The sequence below is a fragment of the Rhinoraja longicauda genome, chromosome 3 (assembly GCF_053455715.1).
Source record: "Rhinoraja longicauda isolate Sanriku21f chromosome 3, sRhiLon1.1, whole genome shotgun sequence".
In the NCBI taxonomy this organism is placed as follows: domain Eukaryota; kingdom Metazoa; phylum Chordata; class Chondrichthyes; order Rajiformes; family Arhynchobatidae; genus Rhinoraja; species Rhinoraja longicauda.
This window is the reverse complement of record NC_135955.1, coordinates 27,376,339-27,397,084: the sequence shown is the minus strand read 5'-3', so window position 1 is coordinate 27,397,084 and position 20,746 is coordinate 27,376,339. Positions and strand designations below refer to the sequence as shown.

General features: G+C 43.1%; 1 protein-coding gene across 1 annotated transcript; it reads right to left on the bottom strand.

Annotated features, from left to right (window-relative positions):
- Positions 1-79: 79 nt before the first annotated feature.
- LOC144590601 (thioredoxin-like) lies at positions 80-19,674 on the bottom strand. The gene is made up of 5 exons (XM_078395104.1): positions 19,275-19,674; positions 7,492-7,596; positions 3,867-3,926; positions 2,399-2,464; positions 80-1,562 (listed from the first exon to the last, which is right to left on the bottom strand). The coding sequence occupies exons 1-5, from the start codon at positions 19,299-19,301 to the stop codon at positions 1,500-1,502; spliced, it is 321 nt and encodes a 106-aa protein (XP_078251230.1). The 5' UTR covers positions 19,302-19,674; the 3' UTR covers positions 80-1,499.
- Between the last annotated feature and the right edge of the window lie 1,072 nt (positions 19,675-20,746).

Here is a 20,746-nt window from a genome sequence, read left to right as displayed (position 1 = left end):
AACACTTTTCAAAATGCTCTAAATATCCTTTAATATATACAGCAGTATTCAATTTTAAAATTTAAAGAACCACACAATGTGAATCAAGTTTCTGTTTAATAGAATACATATTAAATGCAATGGGCAAATTCAACAACTGGTCCTAAATGTACTTACCAATAAGCTGGCTACATTCAGAAGGCACAGGCTTAGGTAAAAATGGCAATGACAATTATATTTGACCATAACAAGACACTGAATGGCGAAGAGCCTCATTCAATGATTACTGTTTAATTTATTGAAGTTCTGAGGTGATGCTTGCATTCTTTAATAAATTATGTATATAAACACAAAACTACAACATAGAGAATGAGGCAGGAAACAACATTTAAATCAACTATTTTATCCATTTGCTGCAGGCACTGATTATCATAATCTTCAACAACTGTGGTATCTGGTGGAATTCTCGGGAGACACTGAGTTAATTGAATATACGTGCAGATTTTGCACATCAAATTTACATTAAATATCAGTTTGTGCATGAGCCAACTAAAGAAAGGGAAAATTCTGTCAGCATCTCTGCATTTGCCAGAAAGCAGCACACAATATAACAAAATACAAATTGTTTCACAGAGAAATAATTTAATGTTGAAACAGTAAATGGCAACCAACTCAATATTTTTAAATTAAAACAGGTAGAAACAGCAGCCAGGCTATCAACTATTATATTGATTTGTTCTTGCAGTTGACTATCCTTCAAGACACTTTTACATTAAATAGAAACTAGGTGAAATAGTGTGTTGTTGGGGGAAAATGCACAAAAAAGCAAAAGATCAGCTGTGATTTGCAAGACTGGACTCTTCAAAATTAGATTGGTGATTTATCAAATTTATAGAACAGAAGGTAATTCCTTAAAAAAGGAGTGTGTGTAAGCTGGAGAGAAATTGGTCTTCCATTGCACATACAAAACATTTAACATAACAAAGGCTACTACTCCACATCTCAAATTTAGTTCCATGGAAGTCAATAGAACAATTTCAGATCCAGTGCACTATACACGGCCACTGTTATATTACGTGTTTAGCAAATACCTCAGGAACCAATTTATACTTTTTAAAAAGCCTCAAACAAATAGACTACAGTTAATTGATCTGTTTACAAGCCCCTGGTTCTTATCAATTAGCTTAACCCAATTGGTTATCAATGCACATTTAAAGAGAAATTTGAAATGTTTCAGTTCAAAACAAATTACTGGGTGATCCAATTTAAAGACATGCGTAGGCACTAATGTTAGGCAGGTGTGTTTTTTCCTTCTGCATTCAACTTGGTGGGCTGGTATTTTATGCTTATGCACACCTGGAACTTTTTGTATCAGATTAGTTGTGACTGTATGATCATATATTCTGAAGGAAAAATCTAGACAAATAAATCCGATTTTACAATCATTTCTTGCAAAGAGGAAGCAAATCTTTTGCACTTGGAAACTCAACTGAAACATTTTCACCTTGCGGCCATGACCATTACTGCAACTCTTTAATTTTTTGTTCCAATGTTGTGCTATTTGCTCCAGAAAATGCGAACAACTAAAGAAATAGAGAAAATAAAACTATCATTAAAAGACTGCATTTCGATAACCTTAATATGATTTAATCTTAAGATATTCAGGGCCGTAGCATTTGACAGTGCTACTTTCACTTTAAGGGTTACTAAACTGCACTATGGAAGCTCTCAAAATTCTCAACTATCATTTTGGTGGAGTCTGTTGTTAAAAAAGTCAGGGGAACAGAATTAATAGCATCAAAAGGGTCAGTGATAAACCTTCAGTGGAGCCAGACATAAAAGTTTCTGGTTAAGTTTGCAAAGCCAAACCCATGGTAAACTGATTGGATTCCTGTTGGAGTGGAGTTTGTTGGGATTTTTGCATCAGATAGACCCAGTACAGGCATGGGTTGCCCAAATACTGTGTGGGTTTCCGCCAAGTGCTGAGTTTTCCTCTCACATCCCAAAATTGCATGGGTTAGTAGGTTAATTGACCTCTGTAAATTGTCCCTAGTGTGTAGGATAGAGCTAGTGTACAGGGTGATTACAGGTCAGCGTGGACTCGGTGGGACGAAGGGCCTGTTTCAAAGCTGTAACTCTGCACTAAACTAAACCAACCCATCTATGTTTATGTCCAAGGTAGACACAAAATGCTGGAATAACTCAACGGGACAGGCAGCATCTCTGGAGAGAAGGAATGGGTGATGTTTCGGGTCGAGACCCTTCTTCAGATTGATGGGAATGGGTGACGTTTCGGGTCGAGACTCTTCTTCAGACTGATGTTTATGTCCAACTCATCTATATATTAGTGCTCAAGTTATGAGCAAATTCCAAGTGACAATTATGATAATTTTAACTACTCCACTCAAATTTCAGTTACCTTCTCTCCATTCTTGTAGTAAAGGAACGTTGGCATACAGGTTATTCCACAGTGTTCGGCAATATCCTGAAAAGAACAAAGCACACATTAATTCAACAGAACTTAATACAAAAAAATCTACTGGGTGAAACTCAATCGGATCAAGCAGTATCTGTGGAGGCAAAGGGATGGTTGATGTTTCAGGTCAAGTGCCTGCAAAGACAAGAGTGAAGATAGCCAGTACGTGCAAGTGAGAGGGATCCACTCTCCCTGAGTGAGTCAGAGGCTGGTGGGTGATAGGTGGAACCAGATAAGGTTGTGGGGGACAGGGAATGAAATGATAGGCAGATGAGACTAGGTGTCAACTCCCTCTCACTTCGATATACTGGTCATCTATCTATATCCTAAAAATCTCATTTGTTTGTTCCTGAACTACAGCCAAAACGGTACACGATAGTGCGACAATTTTAGGCCCATCTTCCTCACCGTTGTCCCTTTGGTACTAATAGAAGAAGTTTCATTGAAATTGGTGTTGTATTTTTAAGGTTATTCACATTTTAAAGGTTAAATCTATCTCCTCTGGAGGGAGGGGGGTGGAGGAGGGCGGGGGAAGAGAGGGGAGGGGGAGAGAGGAGGGGGGAGAGAGTGGAGGGGGGAGGGAGGGGGAGAGAGGGGAGGGGAGAGGGAGGAGGGGGAGAGGGAGGAAGAGGGGTGGAGAGGGGAGGGGGGCGAGAGGAGGGAGGGAGGAGAGGGGGTGCTGCACCAATGCAGGAAAGGTTTGGGCCCAACGGGTCCACTTGGTCCAGTCTTCCCTCTAAACTCAGTTGTGATACAAGGTCTTCATAGTTGCTGCTTGACTTGCAAAGTCCTTCCAACATTTTTTTCTGCTCCAAATTCAAGTATCTGCAGTTTTTTGCGTCTCCAGAGCTTGATACAATTGTCTACTTTAGTTTAAGGTCTTGCACTGAACACCCGTCTGACGAAGGGTTCCAACCTGAAACGTCACCTGTCCATGTCCTCCAAAGATGCTCCCTGACCTGCTGAATTACTCTTGCAGTTTGAATCTTTTTTGGTAAGCTAGCATCTACAGTTCCTTGCATCTACTAACAAGTTGTGATGCTGTAAATGTATCCAATCCCCAAACAGTGCAGAAGATTAAGCAGCATTCTAATTCAGATATTGCAAGTCAAACTAATAAGCAAAAAAAAAACCTGCATAATTTACTTTTGTTTGGCATAGTCTTAAATATACAAGTACAGTTCGAACTTTGAAGCGCTGGTGATGTTGGCCATTGCTGCTATTATTATAGTTTGGGATCAGGATTTACAGGGACTCTGACACACTTACTGCAGTAAAGGGGTATTAGCTGTTGTTATGTGGCCTTCCATACCACACCCCCAACATTTGACAATGAATCTTTTCATCGTAGTATTCTGTACATCTAAATTCAAAATATTTGAAATATCCAGTATAGTATTCTCCTACTTACAGCTGCATCATCCACATCAACTTCACAGAAAATGACACCTGGATTGCCTTCTGCCAGTTTCTGTAGAAATAAAATATTTTCAGTTAACCACATATTTGCTGGGAATACATAGAAGTGAAGACAACTCTTTCGCCTATCCCACCCCCAACTCCCTTACTACTAGCTATTTTATATAGGCTCACTGCATTGGGCAGAAAGACAAAAGCAAGACCAATGAAGCATGGGAAGAGGTTACTCTGCTCAAGCACTGATAAGCTGTTGAGAAAGGTAGATTTGTGTTCAGCAAGAGCAATGCAAGTTATGTAACTAAGGCCTGCAAAGAATTCAAATGCAGATGGACTTTGATCCAACCAAATGGAGGAAAGTAAAGAGATACTCCTGTCCCCAATATCACAATTCCTCCATTGTGTCATACTTTGATTCTTAACACCTCAATCTTTGAACCTCTATTAACCACTTACTACACTGAAAAATTATCTTTTGAATATACACGGTAAAACAATTTCCCAATGATCTATACATTAGTCCTACTTGTCTGCTTCAAATATTCAACCACTATGCATTCCACCACATTTGGGATTTACATAGAATTTTTATCACGTTTTTTCAACTGGCACCTGTGACAGTGGTTAAAATGCATGTGAAAAGTGGTTAAAATGCATGTGAAAAGCAATGAGTCAAACACCAACCGATTCAATTTTTTTAACGTGCTTCTTCTGAACCATCAATAGGTTCTCTCTTTCTCAGAACAAATAAATTGTACCCTTAAATGCAGTGCTTTCAACAGACAGGATGATTCTCAGTCCATAACCCAAAGCCAAAAGTTGTAACACAATGAACAAAGAAGATATCAAATATCATATGCAATGGGTGATCCCATTTATTTTCCTGTCCATTCTGGTTCTGTCGCTTTTTTCCTTTACCCCTCTACAATTAGAACAGGAAACTGGAACAGCAAGTCAGCAAGTGGAGGGACTCATGGGACGACAGTTGTTATGATAAGCACGTTATTTTATTAACCTCTACAAGAGGCAGTGTGTTTCATAGATAGTAGTTTCACGGAGGTGGTAACACCAAAGGTTTATCAGGTTAGCAATAGTGATAGGGGACTCTTTAATCAGGGGCACACAGTTGTTTCTGTGGCCGCAAGTCAGACTCCAGAATGATATGTTGCCTTTCTGGTGCCAGGGTCAAGGATACCTCTGAGCAGCCATGGGACATTCTGAAAGAGGTGACCAGCCAGAGGTCATGCTTCATGTTTGTACCAATGACATAGGCAAGATGCACGATGAGATCCTGCAAGAGAATCAATGAAGTTAGGTCGCACATTTAAGAACTCAGTTGTAATCACAGGATTATATCCCGTGCCACAATCTACTGAGGCAAGAACCAGAAAGATAGGTCATTTAAATGTGTGGGTAAGGATCTGCCTCACAAGGGTTTCAGGTGTATGGATTATTGGGCTCTCTTCCAGAGCAACTGTGACTGGTTGCAACTGAACTAGAGAGGAACAAATATCCTGGCTAGGAAATTTGCCAGTGCTACACAGGAGTGTTTATACTATTTATTCACAAAAGCTGGAGTAACTCAGCAGGTCAGGCAGCATCTCGGGAGAGAAGGAATGGGTGATGTTTCGGGTCGAGACCCTTCTTCAGTCTGAAGAAGAGTCTCGACCCGAAACGTCACCCATTCCTTCTCTCCCGAGATGCTGCCTGACCTGCTGAGTTACTCCAGCATTTTGTGAATAAATCGATTTGTACCAGCATCTGCAGTTATTTTCTTATACTACATAGTGTTTATACTATTCTGGCAGTGGAGTGGGACCCAAAGTAATAGCTTGGCAGGTGGGAAATTTGAGGCAAATATAAAATGCTAAAGCAAGTTCAGTGGACAAAAGTGGCAGGGCAAGACAGAGAGCGGAAGGTCTGTTAGACTAAACTGCATTTTAATGCAAACAGCTTGGCAGGCAAGGCAGATGAACTCAGGGTATGGATTGGTAAATGGGAAAGGGTTTTAAAAGCCATAACAGAAACATGGTATGGGAGGGGCAGAACTGGCAGGTAAAGATGTCACAGACAAATGGGAGAAAAAGGGAAGAGAGGAGAAAAGAGTTATAATTTTAATTAGGGAGAACATCATGGCAATACATAGACAATATTCTTGGGAATTGTCTAATGAGGCTAGATGGGTGGAACACTTTTGGGATGATCACTTTTTGGGAATTATATTAAAGGTCCCCTCTATAGACAAGGAAATTAGAGGAGGAATTAAGTAGGGGAATTACAAATATCTTTAGGAATAATAAGGTTGCAATAAGCGGCTTTTTTTGAAGAGTGATTAAGATTGAGAAAGGCAAGGTAGCATGTTGGCTGCATAGACTTTAGCAAGGTAAGCAAATCCAGAAGATTAGATCACATGGGATCTAGGCTGTGCTAAAAGTAAATTGGCCACAGAGGGCAGTGCTGGAGGTAAGAAGCGGCTCAACGCAAAACGCCACCTATTCCTTTTCACTAAAGATGCTGCCTGACCCGCTGAGGTACTCCAACCTTTTCTATCCATCTTCGGCTTTTATTCAGATTGGAAGCCTGTGACCTCTGGTGTTGGGCAGGGATCACTGCTAGGTTCACTGTTTGTCCTCTATATTAATTGACTACATGGTCAGTAAGTTTGCAGATGACATTAGAATTGGTGGTACAGTGGACAGTGAAGTTAGTTACCCAAGATTACAACAGGATCTAAATGAACTGGGGATGCAAGCCAAGAAATGGCACGGTATTTTAACATGGATAAGTGTGAAGTGTTGCATTTTGCCAAGTTAAACCAGGGCAGGACTTGCACGGTAAATGTTAAGGCCCTGGAGAGTGCTGTGGAACAGAGAGACACAAGGATACAGGTACATAGATCATTGAAAGTGGCCACATAGGGAGAGAAGCTGGTGAAAGGCATTTGGCATGAACACTGAGCACAGGCGTTGAGATGTCATCATGTTGCAATAGTAAGAGTTGTTGGTGAGATCACAATTGGGAATTTGTGTGCAGTTCTGGTCACCCAGCTATAGGAAGGGTATCATTAAGCTAGAAAGGGTGCGGAAAAGATTAATGAGGATGTTACTATAACTAGAGTTACAAGGAGAGACTGAATAGGCGGGGTATTTTTCTTCCCTCTGGAGCGTTGGAGGTTAAGGGGTGACCGTAGAAGCTTATTAAATCATTGGGGTCATAGACAAAGGGAATGGTCACTGTCTTTTTCCCTGGGTAGAGGAGTCTAAAACTAGAGAGCGTAGTTCCAAGAAGATAAATATTTTAAAGGGGACCCAAGGGACAAGCTGCCAGAAAAAGCTGTAAAGGGGGCTACAAAAATGTTTAAAAAAGGCAAGTAAATAAATAGCAATGGTTTAGAGGGATATGGCTCAAACACAGGCAAATGCAAATCAGCTCAGATAGACATCTTTGCTGGCATATACAAGTTGGGTTGATGGGCTTGTTGCTGTGCTGCATAGCTATGATTATGACTCTAATCCCAAATTTAAGACCAATTGTTTATTGTAAAACAGAGCTCATGATGCATCAACCTCAACATTTTTATTAAGGCTTTCTGGAAACATTATGATTTTATTAATACTTACATGGAAGGTGGGAGAAATTATTTTACAAGGCCCACACCATGTTGCGGAGAAGTCAATGACGACCAATTTGCATCCTGCATCCCTTAGCAGCATTTCAAAATCTTTCTGAAAAGCATCACAGGATTGATTCAGTGACATTCAAAAGACAACACATTACACTATTCCATCAAATGTTTATTAAACATTAATGTCTCCTTCGCCATTGTAAATACAATTTTACCCTTGTTTTTAATTCGTTATAATGTACCCACATTCTCTCTTTTCCACCCAAATTTAGGAAGGAGCATGGGATAAACTGAACAGGCAAAGACACAACATAACACAAGACCACTCCATGTGGGACTGGATTGATCAAGTACAATACCCACAATCAGGTGGATGGCAGGAAAGGTGTCTCCTAATCTGAGGAAAGACATTCTAGCCTTAGAGGGAGTACAGAGAAGGTTCACCAGATTGATCCCTGGGATGGCAGGACTTTCATATGAAGAAAGACTGGATAGACTAGGCTTATACTCGCTGGAATTTAGAAGACTGAGGGGGGATCTTATTGAAACATATAAAATTCTTAAGGGGTTGGAGAGGCAAGATGCGGGAAGATTGTTCCCGATGTTGGGGAAGTCCAGAACCAGGGGTCACGGCTTAAGGATAAGGGGGAAGTCTTTTAGGACCGAGATGAGAAAACATTTCTTCACACAGAGAGTGGTGAGTCTGTGGAATTCTCTGCCACAGAAGGTAGTTGAGGCCAGTTCATTGGCTATATTTAAGAGGGAGTTAGATGTGGTCCTTATGGCTAAAGGGATCAGGGGGTATGGAGAGAAGGCAGGTACAGGTTACTGAGCTGGATGATCAGCCATGATCATATTGAATGGCGGTGCAGGCTCGAAGGGCCGAATGGCCTACTCCTCCACCTATTTTCTATGTTTCTATGTATGTTTCTATGTTAATGACAAAAAGCTGGTAAAGATACTGGCAACAATAAAAAGCTGGTCTGCAGGAAAGTGCAAATGCAAGATTCTAAAATTACCCAATTAGGTCTAAATGCATGACAGCTTCACAAAACTGAAAGCCCCTCAATGTATTTCTTCAAAAGGTCAACATTTGTCATTTGCCAAAGAGATAATCTACAAAAAACAACAGTGCCAAATTCTAATACATATGGCAATAGACAATCTAAAGAAAGCAAAAAATTTTTTGCATGGAAACTGGAAATCTGATCTAAAAGTGGGTAGTATGAGAAATAGTAGTCTGAAGAAAGGTCTCGACCCAAAACTTCACCCATTCCTTCTCCAGAGATACTGCCTGACCCGTTGAGTTACTCCAGCATTTTGTGTCTACACTAGAAATACTCAGCAGGTTCTGGCAGCTTCCAGAAAGAGAGAGATCTTAATATTAACTCATTTATTCACAAAATGCTGGAGTAACTCAGCGGGTCAGGCAGCATCTCAGGAGACAAGGAATGGGTAATTTTTTGGGTCGAGACCCTTCTTCAGACTGAAGAAGGGTCTCGACCCGAAACGTTACTCATTCCTTCTCTTCTGAGATGCTGCCTGGCCCGCTGAGTTACTCCAGCATTTTGTGAATAAATACCTTCGATTTGTACCAGCATCTGCAGTTATTTTCCTACACTTAATATAACTCGTATTAACTCTAAACTTAACCTGTTTGTAGAGGAAAGATCCGGCTTGCACACATCTTGCAATCTAAATCCCATGCAAACAAGGAAATACAAAGCCAACACCTGGTGATCTTAAGATCAGAATATGGAGACAAGATTGCAAAAGCTGGGACCTGCAAACTGTTGGAGGAACTCAGTGGGTCGAGTAACATCTGTGGAGAGAAATGGACAGTCAACATTTCATGTTGAGCCACTTAGCTGGGCTGGAATCAACTGAAGGGACTCAACCCCAAACTTCACTATCCATTTTCCTCCAAAGATGCTGACTGGCCTGCTGAGGTTCTCCAGCAGTTTGTTTTGCCATAGATTAGAAATGTCAGCACTCAAGCAGAATACATAATTGGAATAATAGGGATTTATTAACAAACACTCACTGCCATTTGAGTTCAGATGAATTCATTGTAGAGTTCAAAGTGTTCACAATATTTAATTAATGCTTTGTATGCAGTGGTTGTAAAATGCAACTGCAAGGAGAAAGGCCAAATCGAAACACTAAAACTGTCATCTCCTTGTTGTGTTCAATGAAAACAAAATGCAGTTTACGTATAGTACCCAGAAAAGGCAATTCTCAAGAGTGTGTTAGATGCATTCCACCTTTAACACCTGTAAGTCTAGAACCAGGGCTGGTCTTAGAGCAGATTTGGAGACATACAACACAGAAACAGACCCTTGGGGCCACTGAGTCTATCTTGACCACTTGCTTTTACACTAATCGTACTCAAAACCATTATTCTCCCCACTTTCCTCTCCAGCGCACCCCTCCCTCCACTGCCACAAAGATTCAATACACCTACATAGTTAGGGCATTTTACAATGCTCAATTAAGCCAGAGATTTTGGCTCAGCAACATTGTGATTTTTGACTCGGAATGCCCTGTTGTTAAATAAAATTCAGGCAGATCAATAGATATTTTAATTTCCAGGAACAAAAATCAAGAAACACAGGGTTTATGAGGGAAGCTGATCAATTATTAAACTAAATAGTAGATAAGATGTCAGCAACTGAACAGTGTACTTTTTTTTTTTCCTTCATATTTTCTAACCAAACATTGATCAGTGTATCACATTATATACCTAGTCACTTCATTGCATTCTTGGAATTTGTTAAGCAATTCAAGATTTTAGATTCAAAAGCTGTCAAGTACAAAATGAGCAATTGATTTTACCATTCAATGTACATCCAGCAGTGTAACTGGCACTAACAAAACACTGACGATCAACTTCACTTAAATTTCTGATTATTTGAATATCACTGGCAATAGGAGAGATTTAGGTGCCCCAAGAATCATTTTGCGACAAACACAAAGTGTTGAAAAAGTATTGGAAATTGGCCTCTGTAAATTGCCCCTAGTGCGTAGGGTATGGATGCAAAAGTGGAATATAGAACTAGGTTAAATGGATGTTCGATGTGGACTTGGTGGGCCGAAAGGCCTGTTTCCATGCTATATCGCTAAACTAAACTCTATGTACCAAGGATTTGTAGGATATGATTCAAGCACATTTGCTTTCTTCATTGATTCTTTGGAAAAATGTATAAAACGATTTTCTCCATCATTATTCCTGAAGATGGTGAAAGTAGCTCATGTACACCTGCAGCCCTTCCAGTGAACATATTAATTCCCATAACACTCAAGCAGAAAATGTCATGACCTCGACCCAGGAATTAAACAATGACATCACATTTATAAGCCATGGGACAGTTGTAAATTCAAAGAGAGTTTCAGGTGACAATACCCTATCCCTTTTATTGATAAGAGGTTGGAGAGTTGTCGTTGCCTAGATACGTAACTGCAATTTATTTTGCAGGTGGCATGCATTACAACCATGGTGTGACAGTGGTGGAGAGCAAATTCATGTTTGGGTGGGCAGGCTGACAATCAAGCAGGTAACTTTACCCAGTTCCTTGAGTACTGTTGAATCTGCACTCACCCAGGCACTCGTGACATATCTAAAAGATGGTGGAAAAGCTGTGAGACGAGAAATATGTTGCTGCAGAATACCCACTGATGTTCTTAGAGACAGTCTAACTAAGTTTCAGATTGATGGTTTACCTACGGGATGGTGGGAGACTCAACACTAATATTATTGAATTCCACAGGTTTATGTTTATACTTGTTGGACGTCTACCTGGCACATCTGTATTGTGATTATATCCCGCTTATTAGCCCTGGCCTGATTGTTGCCTTGATCTTGCTGCAAGCTAACATGTACTGAACAGTAACAAATAGAAGTGAAATTGGTGCAATCAACAACAAACATCACTATTTCTGACTTCATGATGGGAGGAGTCATGACAAAGCAGTTTTCTGTACTCATTCACTCAGGGAATCAGCCCAGGTTCAATAGTGATGACACAATGAGGGATATGCAGGGATGCGTTGCGGATTGTAACAGTGTATTTCTGCTGCTGCTAATTGTTCAAATTGCCTCACTGATGCCAAGTTTTGAGATTCCAGACCTGTTCAGATCCCGTTCAATTTAGCAAAGTTGTTTGGTCACCCAACATGAATGGGTGGCTTCTGTGTGTTAAAATCTTCACGATGTACAATTCACATTATACGGAACAAGTGTGTTCCTGACTTCCAAATTTATTCATTCTTGCAAAAGTTGCAATGCATTAATTCAATGTAGTTGTACAGCGAGATGTTTTTGTTGCGTGCTATCCAGTCAGTGGAAAGACGAGACATTTAATTATTGGTTTAATGTTGAATACGCAAATGCAGTTGCTAAAAAGTGATCAAATCAGCTGTAACAATAATTACAGCCACCTTGTTCAAATTGAGAAATCAAATAAAAGTAACCTTGTACCTGTAATACACAATACAAGGACTCAGACACCTGCAGCTGTCGCAAATATTAGCAAGCCTATTAAGTGCGAGGACTGCTGCTCTGGCTGCAACGGCCATCTTGAGCTGCATGTCATTTCAACCACCCTTCTATTTTGACCTGCCAGTCCGTGGCATTCTCCATTGTCAGGGCAAGGTCAAGCATTAAAACAGAACTACACCTCGTATCGGGTGCCTCCAGCCCGACTGTATGAACACCGAACTTTCCCATTTTAGATAACTCATTTCCAGTGTTCCTTTCCAGCTCCAGCTGAATTACTCCCGGACTTTGTGTCTTTTTAGGTAAACCAGAATCTGCAGTCCCTTGCGCTTATTAACAAGTTGCGATGCTGTAAATATATCCAATTCCCCAAACACTGCAGAAGATTAAGCAGCACTCCAATTCAGATATTGCATGGGGAGAAGCATGGTAATGATAACAAGAAAATAAAACACCCAATTATTTTTTTTAAATCGTCTCTTAAATATGTGGATATAGTCCGAACTTTGAAGCATTGGTGATGTTGGCCACTGCTGCTATCGTCCTTTTTGTTTGGGATCAGGATAGATTTCAGGAATTTCAGAGCTTTGCTTTGACCTTGGCACTCTTCATGTGATAAAGGGATATAATGTATTTTAATAATGTATTTTATTTATATAGCGCTTTTCATATACTCAAAGACGCTTTACAGAGATTTAGAGAACATAGGGAAATTAATAAATAGATAAATAAGTAAATAAATAAACGAACAGAGAAAGGAGAGAGGTGAGGTGACCTTCAGTGGTTGAAGGCAGTACTGAACAGGTGAGACTTCAGCGATGTTTTGAATGTGGTGAGTGTGGAGGAGTCTCTAACGTTTTGGGGTAGTGAGTTCCATAGGGTGGGAGCAGCGATGGAGAAAGCCCTGTCCCCCCAGGATCTGAGTTTGGTCCGGATGTGGGGGGATAGGAGATTGGCAGCAGCAGAGCGGAGGGTGCAGGTGGGAGTGTGCCTGTGGAGGAGGTCGGTCAGGTAGGATGGGGCCAGGTTATGGAGGGCTTTGTAGGTTATGAGGATTTTGTACTGGATTCTCTGGGGGATGGGGAGCCAGTGGTTTATAAAGGACGGGGGTGATATGGTCACGGATCGGGGTGTGGGTGAGTAGACGGGCAGCGGAGTTTTGAATGTATTGAAGTTTACTGATGATTTTTGAGGGTGCGCCATAGAGGAGGCTGTTGCAGTGGTCCAGACGGGAGGTGATGAAGGCGTGGATGAGGGTTTCTGCAGCTGTGGAGGAGAGGGATGGACGGAGGCGGGCAATGTTTTTGAGGTGGAAGAAGGCTGTCTTTGTTATGTGTTTGTCGAAGGAGAGGGCTTGATCAAAGATGATTCAAAAATTCCGGATGTGAGGTGAGGTGGATACTGGGAGACCATCAATGTTGAGGATGAAGTTTTGGGTGGATTTGGTGAGCGTTTTTGGACCAATGATGATGATTTCAGATTTGTTGCAATTGAGTTTGAGGAAATTTGATTGAAGCCAAGATTTTATTTCAGTGATGCAGTTTGTCAGTGTAGAGTGTGTGGTGGGGGAGATTGACTTGTTGGAGATGAGGAGCTGGATATCATCATATTAGCTGCTACTGTGCAGACTTCCACACAACACCCCCAAAATGTGACATCTTTTGTAACCTAAAGATTTATGTGCTATTTTATGTGAACTAGAGAAGTAATTGGAGATTGAGGGAAGACCCGATGCAACTACACAAAAGTTTATGAAGGCATAGATAGGATAAACAATAAGAACCTTTTTTCACAGGGTGGAAATATCAAGGACCGGAGAGCACAGCTTTAAAGCGAGAGGGTCAAAGTTTAAAGGAGACATGTGTGATTTTTTTAAACTTAGCACACCAGGTGGGGGAGGGTAATAAGGGGAAGAGGTAGAACAAATGGGGAGAGACGTACGTCTCCAAAGACGTACAGGTATGTAGGTTAATTGGCTGGGTAAATGTTTAAAAAAATTGTCCCTAGGACAGGTGTTGTTTAGGATAGTGTTAATGTACGGGGATCGCTAGGCGGCACGGACTTGGTGGGCCGAAAAGGCCTGTTTCCGGCTGTATATATATGATATGATATGATATAAGAACAGAGTGGACTAAGAGGAGCAGAAAAGGAACATTGGGAATGAGATATCTAAAATTAGAAAATTCAGTGTTTATACTGTGTAGCAAAGAATTGCAGATGCTGGTTTAAATCTAAGGTAGACACAAAATGCTGGAGTAACAGCAGGACAAGCAGCATCTCTGGAGAGAAGGAATGGGTGACGTTTCGGGTCGAGACCTTCAGGCTGATGTCAGGGGAGTGGGCGGGACAGAGATAGAATGTAGTCGGAGACAGTAAGACTGGTGGGAGAACTGGAAGAGGGAGGGGATGGAGAGAGAGGGAAAGCAAGGGTTATTTGAAGTTAGAGAGGTCAATGTTCATACCGTTGGGGTGTAAGCGACCCAAGTGAAATATGAGTTGCTGTTCCTTTGGGGTACTTGGATGGAGTCAAGGGGGGAGGTAAAGGGACAGGTATTGCATCTCCTACGGTTGCGGGGGAAAGTACCTGGGGAGAGGGTGGTTCCTTGGATGGAGTCGAGGGGGGAGGTAAAGGGACAGGTGTTGCAACTAGACGCTCACAATAGCCATTGCAGACACAGTTGAGCAGAGCAACATTCCTTGCACTGATTAGGTTTGTTAATGTTTGCAATTGCTTCAGGCATTTGAGTCCTTCTATTGTGTAAAATACCGGAGCAACAATGTTTTTATCGTATTTCTCAAATTGAACATTATTGTTACAACTGAGTGATCTAAGAGGAATGCAGGGTGCAACATGAGCCACTCACTACTCATGGTCTTTTAAACACTCCTTGCACTACCCAAGATCTCAAAAAAGATGCTTTCTACAGTATCTTTTATACATGCACAGAACAGGTCTGCTTTGCCAAAAAAAGGAAGGAATGTTTTGTTCTGGTTATAATAGTGGAAAATGTACTTCAACACTTGGTGTTAAGTAACCAAAGCACAAAAATCCAAACAATATTTGCATGGATTAGAACAGGGGTGTCAAACTTATTTTAGGTCACGGGCCGGAATGGGAAAAATGCGACTTCATGCAGGCCGGATCAGTTGTGCACGCGCAAACGCACGCGCGCATGCTCCCACAGCTTTCGTTGCCTTCGTTTTTTCAACCTGCTCTCATGTGTCTCAGTCTCTGCTATAACTACAAAATGTTTCACTTTGCAAATTTTGTTTCTTATGAAGATTTCCTAGCAAGCATCACTTTTATGATTGGTATTAACTTAGTCGTAGGCTTCAAGAAAGTTGTGATGAGAGAGAGAGAAAAAAAAGATACTATTTTGGCTAAGATTGTTTCGGGAGCAACACCCTTTCCATTAATAAACCATTTGAAATCGAACATTAGCAGACACAAATGTAGACCTAACAAAACAAATTGTAAATGTAGGCTACATAACTGCACCTAATTTTCATTTGCCTACTTTCAGCAATCAAGCTCAATGAACACAGTTAGCCTCTAATTTTTATTGAAGTGATCAGATTTACAATAATATAGTCAGAAAATGAATGAATCATAATATTATGACACTCAATATTTCATAATGCATTTTGCTTAAATGTCGCAGTGCATCGAACAGTCACTCACTTTTCACTTGCTGCATCCTGACATCTCTTGGCTTTAACCAGCCTGTCAACAGGGACCTAGGGAGACACAAAATGCTGGAGTAACTCAGAGGGTCAGGCAGCATCTCGGGAGAGAAGGAATGAGTGACATTTCGCGTTGAGACCCTTCTGAAGTTTAAAAAAGGGTCTCGACCTGAAGCGTCACACATTCTTTCCCTTCCAAGATGCTGCCTGACCTGCTGAGATACTCCAGCATTTTATTCTACCTTCCATTTTAACCAGCATCTGCAGGTTTTTTCCTAAACATCAGGTACCCGATGTATGTTAGTTATACGTTGGAAAATAAGTTCTCTTTAATTCCGATTCCAACCTCCCAGAAGAAATAAAGAACCAGCCGACATCTCGGTTGAAACATCTAATGTGTAAAAGAGGAAATGAAATGGTTTGTTTTCTTCACCTGTTTTCCTTTGGTGAAATGCAACAGACTTCTGTGGTGGGGTTTTTTCTTCCTTGGGGTTATTGGTGCTTCCAGTCCACTCCAGTGCGTCACACAGCTCCGCTCCAGCCGCGGACTCGCAGCTCTCGTCGCCAAGCAGGATGGTACTCCAACTGGCACTGCGCCCGCCCGCCCACACCCTCCCTCCCGTTGCGCTGCCTGCCGGGCGGCAACTGTAGTCCACAACCTTCCTCCCGGCTACCACTCATGCGTGCCCCGAACTACAACTCCCGACATGCCGCACAAATGCCGCCCGCCCTCCACACGACGATTGACAACGCAGCTCCCCCCCCTCCCCAAATCACCCCGCGGACTGTATTGGACCCCTTCGCGGGTCGGATGCGGTCCGCGGGCCGGTAGTTTGACACTCCTTGATTAGGGGGAGGAAGTGGCAGAGAAATAATGAACTCCACTGCCCAACAGTGAAGGTCCTGTATAAATGAAAGGCCTCCAGTGTAAAGCTGTAGGTATTTGGCTGCAGACTGAGACTGACTGAACTGCTCCATGAAAAGGCTGTGCACATTCAGGTAGCTTCCTCTGTTGCTGTAATAATTTTATAAATGCATTTGAATGCCTAAAATACAGGCTGGACACGACATAATCTTACTAGGGCAATGTACCTAAGCCATGGGATTGAAGGGAGAAGGATATATGTTGGAGTTAGAAGCTTGGGGAGTTTGGGAGTGTAGGTGGTGGTTATTGGCGGGGATAATTTATAATAGTGCAGGACGAGGGGATTAGATGAAGACCAGGATTTAAAAACAAGGATACACGTTCAGCACAGACAATGTGGGCCATGGGGCCTATTCCTGCAGTGTACTTTCCTATGCTCTAGGTTCTCTATGTGAACTAGAGAATTGTGGATTTCCAAAACACCAATCAATTAAGAGTCCACCGTGGCAAGGTAGTGTATCTAAAACAGACAAGTTTAGGAGCACGAGAACCTACTAAAAAGGAAGTTACTGATCCTTTGCAGAAGAATCACATACAATTTCCGGGCTGGCAACTCCTAGTTGAACGAAACTGAGTTACACACATTAATCCCAACTCCCACTACTAGATTGCAGCCCAGTTCTGCATGTCCTTAATGCCTCGGGCTCCCCCCCCAAGGCAGAAAATTCTAGATTTCTAGACATATTTCCTCTTCTCCCCATTTCTTCAAAATCTTTCATTCCCACTTAAAAACGCACGGTCAACTACCAAATTTGCTTTGTTCGTTAGGTCCTGACGCAGAGTAAAAGAAAGTGTTTTTGTCTCGAAGCTTCTGCAACAAAATCGGGGTTGTCTCTCTACAATACAAGAGTTACTTCCCAGTACGTGCAAAAGACACAACAGGCAATGGATTGGAGAAAGAACTTGTAGTTTTCGGAGAAGACTATCAATTAAAAGTAATAGAACAGATAATCTAGTCACAATGACTTGGCTGTATGGGATCTTTCTGCGCGCAAAGGAGGATTTAGACACTTAAATAGGCTAGGCGAGAAGTGGGGGGCACAGAACACACAGTCCTATTGCAGGCGAATGCAGATTATAATAATGTGGACGAGGGTCGGTATGGACACGGTGGGCCCCTTTCTCTGCTTTACCACCATGACCAATGTAACCACGACTTACTTTCAAAACAAAACCCAAACTACTTTAATGTTAAGGCGCTCTAGGACATTGGGGCCGGTTTTTAATCTGGCACGGCCAGGCAGTGGGAGGCCTGGCTCCGGGCTCGGCCTGCGGGATAACGGGCCGCCGCACCACCACCACCTACCGACACACCACCACCACCACCTACCGGGCCGCACCACCAACACCTACCGGGCCGCACCACCAACACCTACCGGGCCGCACCACCAACACCTACCGGGCCGCACCACCACCACCACCTACAGGGCCGCCGCCCGCTCAGCCGGTGACATTTTATCCGCCGTTACCTGCGCTCACTGAGCTCCCGGCAACAGTATTATCGTGCGGGGAGGGAAGGAGGGAGGGAGGGAGGGAAGGAGATATTAACTTAGTCGTAGGTTTCAAGAAAGTTGTGATGAAAGAGAGAGAAAAAAGATGCTATTTTGGCTAAGATTGTTTCGGGAGCAACACCCTTTCCATTAATAACCCATTTGAAATCGAACATTAGCAGACACAAATGTAGACTTATTGTAAATTGTAAACGTAGGCTACATAACCTCACCTAATTTTCATTCGCCTGCTTTCAGCAATCAAGCTCAGACAATGTATGAACACAGTTAGCCTCTAATTTTTATTGAAGTGATCACATTTACACTTTGATCCACGCGGGATTTCATCATGTATTTCTCCACCCTTCCCCACCTGCCTGGGTGGGCGGGAATCCAGGCCTCCAAGGTACTACAGGCCCGACACGGCCCCGGGGAGGGGGAGGCTGCAGCACATGGTGGAGGGAGGGAGGGCCACCGCGCTACGTCCCCGGGGTCTGCACCGCCAGCGTGGGTCGTAATGGCCGGCACCGGGAGGGGAGAGGGGTAATGGCCGGCACCGGGAGGGGAGAGGGGTAATGGCCGGCATTGGGAGGGGAGGAGAGGGGGGGTAATGGCTGGCACCGGGAGGGGAGGAGAGGGGAGGGGGAGGTAATGGCCGGCACCGGGAGGGGAGGAGAGGGGGGGTAATGGCCGGCACCGGGAGGAGAGGGGAGGGGGAGGTAATGGCCGGCACCGGGAGGGGAGGGGAGAGGGGTAATGGCCGGCACCGGGAGGGGAGGAGAGGGGGGGGTAATGGCCGGCACCGGGAGGGGAGGAGAGGGGGGGGTAATGGCCGGCACCGGGAGGGGAGGAGAGGGGGGGGTAATGGCCGGCATGGTTGGGGTTACATCGGCCGGCACCGCGGGGCAAGCGGGGTTGTAATGAAGGGTAGGGGGCTGCTGGTGTAATGGCCGGCGAGGGTGGAAAGTGATGTTTGTCACTGTTATAACGGGGGGTTTGTAGCGGCTCACAGCCGGCCCGGTATCGCAGCCGCTGGGTCAGGATGATGGATGTGACCACACTACACGTGTGTGCCGGACCGCATCTTGACCCGGGAGCTGCAGCACATCCACTAAGTACTTCACATCTACACGAAGCCTGGACATTTTGTCCGCCAAGACCGGCGCACTCGAACATACACCAACCTGACTCTCCAGCTTGCGGACTCCCATCTTCACACCGGGTACTTGAATAATGTCAGGAGCAAACCTCAGCGTGCTCACCCCGACGAGACCAGCTCTCTCAATGATCCTTGGTTGCTGAGAGTGGGCGTGTGGACTTGAACCTTGGCATACAGGACGTCGCCTTCCAACGTAACGGGAGAAGCTGCTTCAACTTCAATTTACGCAGGTTCCGTTTATCCTATTCCAAATTTCCCTTTCCGAAATGCGAATCCGTTTGTTTAATGCAATAATAATTATAATTGCTTTATCTCTTAGAAGATATACACACCGATGCACAAACGATATGAGAGAAATTGCAGCCAGCAGCACTCCAATAAACACAAAACTCCCCGTAACTCGATCAAACGTCCCTTCCCTTCAGAGATGCTGCCTGTCCCGCTGAGTTACTCCACCATTTTGTGATCTACCTTCGATTTAAACCAGCATCTGCAGTTTTCCTACACTAGATCAAACATATTCTATAAGCTTTAACATAGTGCAGAGGATTATATGTTAATTTTAGACGGTAGATTATCTCATAAAGCATGTATCTTGCTTCAGAATATCCCTGACATATATTCCTCGATTTCTGCATTTTAATTTGCATGGGTCAGTTGTGGACAGTTCTTTCAGTTGAAAGACAAATAGGTCCAAAAAGGTGGACCCAGGGGCTTCTTTTGGTGAGTCCATTATTTTCCAGCTGCAGGTGATGTATGTTGTGATGTATATCCTAGTAAACAGCGTGTGGACTGGATCCTGTGCCATCAGGCAGTTGAAAATGAACAAGTTCGTCTCCCAACCAATCTCGCGCAATGCTTGGTGAGAAGGGAGTTGGCTGCTTGCTATTCTCTCTGCCACAGCTTCATCTGGTGGTACTGAGGTTTCAAGTACTTCAATAGGACTGCACACCTACCTGACCACCATTCAACCCACAAAAACTGGATGGGTTGGCAAAGAGACATTTTGCCAAATAGGTTTTCCCTCAGGACTCTAATCACATTTTGAGTAACCTATTCCTCATGCCATTTTGTTCAACAAGGTTCCTCTTGAGGAATAACTTCTGGCTCAAAAGAAGGATGAGGAAAAACGTTTTCACCCAGAGTTACCAATTCGCTGGATGTTTTCAAGAGAGAGTTAGATTTAGCTCTTAGGGCTAAATGAATAAAGGGATTTGAGGAAAAAGCAGGAATGGGGTACTGATTTCGGATCCTGAACAGCTCCATTACAGAGGACTCTAATTTACGGGCTGCTCCTAGGGATACATTCGTTCTCCCAGCACAGTGAGATGTCTGTCAGGGAATGTTGCTGACTGCCCCATTCCAGACTGCAGGAGTGCTGAGGGACTCACTGAAATAGGAACTTTGTTTTCGGCCACATATCCGACCTGCAAACTGTTACGAATAGCTCTCAGGAATAGACACTGCCAAAATCTGGGGAGGACCTGCACTTAGAAT